The 4301-nt window shown below is 35.2% G+C and overlaps 1 protein-coding gene across 1 annotated transcript; it reads left to right on the top strand.

The window, feature by feature from the left end:
* The first annotated feature begins 875 nt into the window (after positions 1 to 875).
* On the top strand, positions 876 to 4269 carry atpaf1 (ATP synthase mitochondrial F1 complex assembly factor 1). The gene is made up of 9 exons (XM_056256524.1): positions 876 to 1096; positions 1186 to 1294; positions 1509 to 1556; positions 1642 to 1704; positions 1820 to 1870; positions 2064 to 2111; positions 3457 to 3552; positions 3632 to 3739; positions 3827 to 4269. The coding sequence occupies exons 1-9, from the start codon at positions 888 to 890 to the stop codon at positions 4001 to 4003; spliced, it is 909 nt and encodes a 302-aa protein (XP_056112499.1). The 5' UTR covers positions 876 to 887; the 3' UTR covers positions 4004 to 4269.
* Positions 4270 to 4301: the final 32 nt, after the last annotated feature.

Genomic DNA, 4301 nt, shown 5'->3' with positions numbered 1-4301 from the left:
GACCTTTTATGGAGTTATTTATTTGTGGACTGTTTTATAATTTAACTGGTGAATTAATTGTTACAATAATAAAACTGTTAAGGAGAGCTAAATATATTAATTATGATGTTATGATATATTTATAATTGTATTATTGAGAGACATCAAAAAATCCATTCCTTAAGGTAGAAACCAATATATTTTATTCATTTATTATTTAATTACATTTTTATTGTTTTTTTTTTTATAATATATTCCTGAGTCTCATATTTTGGTTTCAACATTAAACAGGGACATGGTACATTAAAATGATTAGGAACATATTTTATTCACATTTATATTTCTTGGTTCTTGTTTTTTTATATAATATAATTAAACATAAATAATATATATCACAGCATAAAGATGCATTTGAAGTGCTGCACAGGGTGTAAAATATCGGTGCTCTTTGGTTGCTTGGGATAGTAATGCTCAAAATCAAAGTAATAATCCAAGGCACTCGAGTTGTGTATACAAAAAAGTAAAAAGCCTTTATTAAATCATGGCTTCTATCATTAAAATTGGTGACAGATACACCTACGCGTTGCGGCTATCGCCTTCGTCAGGGTGTGTGACACACACCCTGACGAAGGCGATAGCCGCAACGCGTAGGTGTATCTGTCACCAATTTTAATGATAGAAGCCATGATTTAATAAAGGCTTTTTACTTTTTTGTATACACAACTCGAGTGCCTTGGATTATTACTTTGATTTTGATAAATAATATATAATAACTATTAATAATATGTATTATATGGTTATAACTATAATAATAATATGTTTTGCGTTAGGAGACATAAAATAATCTAGGGTAGGAACTAATATATTTTGTGCATATTTTAAACGTGGTTCCGCCCGGACACTCATAGATGTTGGACGGGGAAAAGATGGCGGCGGCCATGGTACAAATGTCATGTTTGTACCGTGGGATGTTGGCGGTCAGGGCCACTGGCATCCGACCGCTGATTCCAGGACTTGTACCATCTCACTTCAGGGCGTTTTCCATAAAGAAAGAACCGGAGTTAGAGGAAAATCCGTATTATAATAAATATGAAGAGAAGATCAGGAAACTGCGCAGGTGAGGAGCTGTCAAATGCTGCTGATGTAGTTTCGATATAATATGTCAAATGTCAAGCATTAATCTAGTTTGTACTCCTGTAAAATCAGTTCAAAACCTCAAGAATATAAAGCCCGATTAGAGAAGCGCAGTGAGAAGAAGACGGAGCCGCTCGGACAGTCCAGACAAGCAGAGTTCGTGAAGTACATGGAGAAAGAGGTGATCACTGATGACATGAGCACATACAGTTAATTCTAGAAATGTATTAATTGAATAAATTCTAATTTTGTAAGAATTCAAAGACAAGTTATTATGATTTAAATGCATATTATATTTTTAAATAACTTTAATAAATTGTTTTATATATATACATTACTATAGACATAATCTAATGTACAAAAGACATAATTTTCTCATGTTGTCATATTTGTAGTTGGACAAACGTGGGAAAGCAGGAACTGGGGGCTTCACCAAAGATATGGTATTAATCAAACCTCATTAGTATTTAATTCCATATTGTGATTTTGAGACTTTGTGATTTTTGAACCTTTTTTGTTATTTTATAGACATTAGGATCTCTTCTTAACCTTGATATGGTTCAGGAGAAATCTGGATCTGAAATTGCAGAGGTAAGACAAATATTCATAGAACGACACATATTTTCAGTCTGCACTGAACTGTAAAATAATTTGTAGAAAGATTAAATAGACCACCTTACAAAAAGTCCTTTACTTTGTTGTGCAGCTTTGGATGCAGCACTTCTCGAAGAAAGACACAATTAGTGCCGTCATACCAGTGAGTTCTGTTTTATATGTAATCTCTTATCAGTCCATTAACTTCTGAAACAATACTAATAGAATAAACGTTTTTTGCTTTATTTCAATGCAATTCAATCTATTGTGATGAGAAGTCAAATTTTAGAACTGATTTTGTCATCAGATCTATAATGTTTTAACCAGATGAATAACCTTGTAATTCTCTATTATAGGGCTCAACATTTGATATTATTTTTGGCCGTGCCAAATCTTGCCCAACGGTAAGAATTTTAATACTCTGTAACAGAAAAGGTGAAGTACATTTTTTTAAATGGTCAAGTAAAATGTCATACCACCAAACAATAAAACCTGCAAAATGCTAAATGGCCACATAGTGGCAGTTGATTATTGAAAAATAGTGGTTTCAAGATTGAGGATTTTCAGTGTCTTTTGGATATCTTGATCATATCTGTGGCAACCGAGAGAATATCAGAATAATGTGATATTCGGTTCCATTTATGGTTCTCACCATAGATGGTAAAAAAAATGGTTGACTTCTCTACTTCCTTCCACTGTAGAAAAATTAGGCCAAAATATCCCAGTAACAGTCGTTGACGATTACGTCATTAGTGATCCTGAGATGTGTGATCCCGCTCACACCAGACTCAATTGCAAACACAGCTGTCAATCAAAACGTAACTCCCCATTTTTATAGCATCAAATAACTGGGATAACTAACTAAAACCAAACTTATTGGAAAAAACGAACGCTTGAACATATGTCAGCGTGATAAGAACTACTTAAAATGACAAAAAACATCTTTGGAATTTTTTAAAAGATTTTTTATAGATTTTTTTGGCTCATTTGATTACACGGAGAGGGCGGGAATTATGACTTGCACTGCAGCCAGCCACTGGGGAGCGATGGAAATGCTTTGGCTTCACTTTTCAGGACGTGTGCGTTCTTTCACCGACTGAACACAGGCTGTGTTCGAAATCGCCCCTCATTCACTATTCCCTAGATGACTCCACTAATATAGTTCACTTGAAGGAGTGATTGAAAACGAGTGAGTGACTTGCATAGTTTGTGCTTTCTGTTTATGATTATTTAAAGCTTAGCAAACTGGCAGCTCCAGTAATAATGAAAAGATTTATCTTGAACTCTGTCATGGAAACTATGTATAATCCTTAATTAAACAATTTAATAATCAATTAAAAAGGAATTGATACCTGTATGATATTACACTGTAGCCACATTGGACCAGCGGTTTGGAAAATGGATGGATGGATGATTCAGCTGTGAGCGCCATCTTCTGGTCAGACAAGGGAATTCATTCGGTGCGCGTCTCTCACAGTGCATTATGGGTTTGAGCGTACATCGGTTGTACAATTGTTATTGCGGTGCATTGTGGGATTGAATGAGTGCACTCGATAACATCCACTATGGTTTCGGACACCACTACAAATGTCTGTTCTCTCAAAGAGTGCCCTTTTTAACGGTATAGTCAAACGGTTAATAATACAGATTACATGTAATCAGTTACTACCCAGCACTTCTCACCAGCATTTGTATTGCCTTAAACTGAAATCCACTTAGTATTTATGAGTTTTGTCAATCTTTGTGCAGTTTCTGTATGCTCTACCCCAGAAGGAGGGCTATGAGTTTTTTGTCGGCCAGTGGGCTGGTCATGAGATGCACTTCACATCTTTAATCAATGTTCAGGTATTATATTTTTTAAATCTTTTAATATAAATTCCACACTGTTTTCTAGTTTAGATACTAAAAATGGCTTCTATTTCAGACTATGGGAGAAAATGCTCCCAGCCAGCTTATTTTATACCACTATACAGACCTGCAGAAGGACAAAGGCATCGTGCTGATGACCGCTGAGATGGATATCAAATTTGTGGTAAGTTCAATGAAATTACTAAGTAAAACAAAAAGCAAACTATGTACATTTTAATTCTTTTTTTTTTTTTTTGTAAACTTCTTTCAGACTGTCCACCAGGCACAGTGCTTGGCCAATCAGGTGCAGCTGTTTTACGGATCGCAACGGCTTGAGACTTTCCGATTGGTCGAGAACTTCAACCACCAACCAGAAGAGTTTAAACACATGTCTGTGATAGCAGAACTAGAACAGAGTGGTATTGAACCAGCAGTCACTACAAACTAATCCTAAGGCATTAAATATGGTGTTGCCTAATGTGGACTGTCGCCATGGGAAAGAAACGCTCTGTAACTATGTATGGAGTCCTGTGAGAGTCTCTGCAGCCAGATAAGAAGATTATATGTGTTGCCTTTCAGCATTTGTGAGATAAACAGACATGTCAACAGACAAAATACTGACACAAAATACTGTACTCTTGTGGTTTTATGATTATTTTGTGCTTGAAATACAAAAAGGAAGCTTATTATTAGGATGCCATATGTCTCCCACAAAAATAAGTAATCATACTACATATTTTTGGATC

Source organism: Rhinichthys klamathensis, unplaced genomic scaffold (genome assembly GCF_029890125.1).
Source record: "Rhinichthys klamathensis goyatoka isolate OS25496 unplaced genomic scaffold, OSU_Roscu_1.1 h1tg000127l_1, whole genome shotgun sequence".
NCBI classification, from domain to species: domain Eukaryota; kingdom Metazoa; phylum Chordata; class Actinopteri; order Cypriniformes; family Leuciscidae; genus Rhinichthys; species Rhinichthys klamathensis.
Note: the sequence above shows the minus strand (reverse complement) of the source record. Positions and strands in the feature narration are given on the sequence as shown.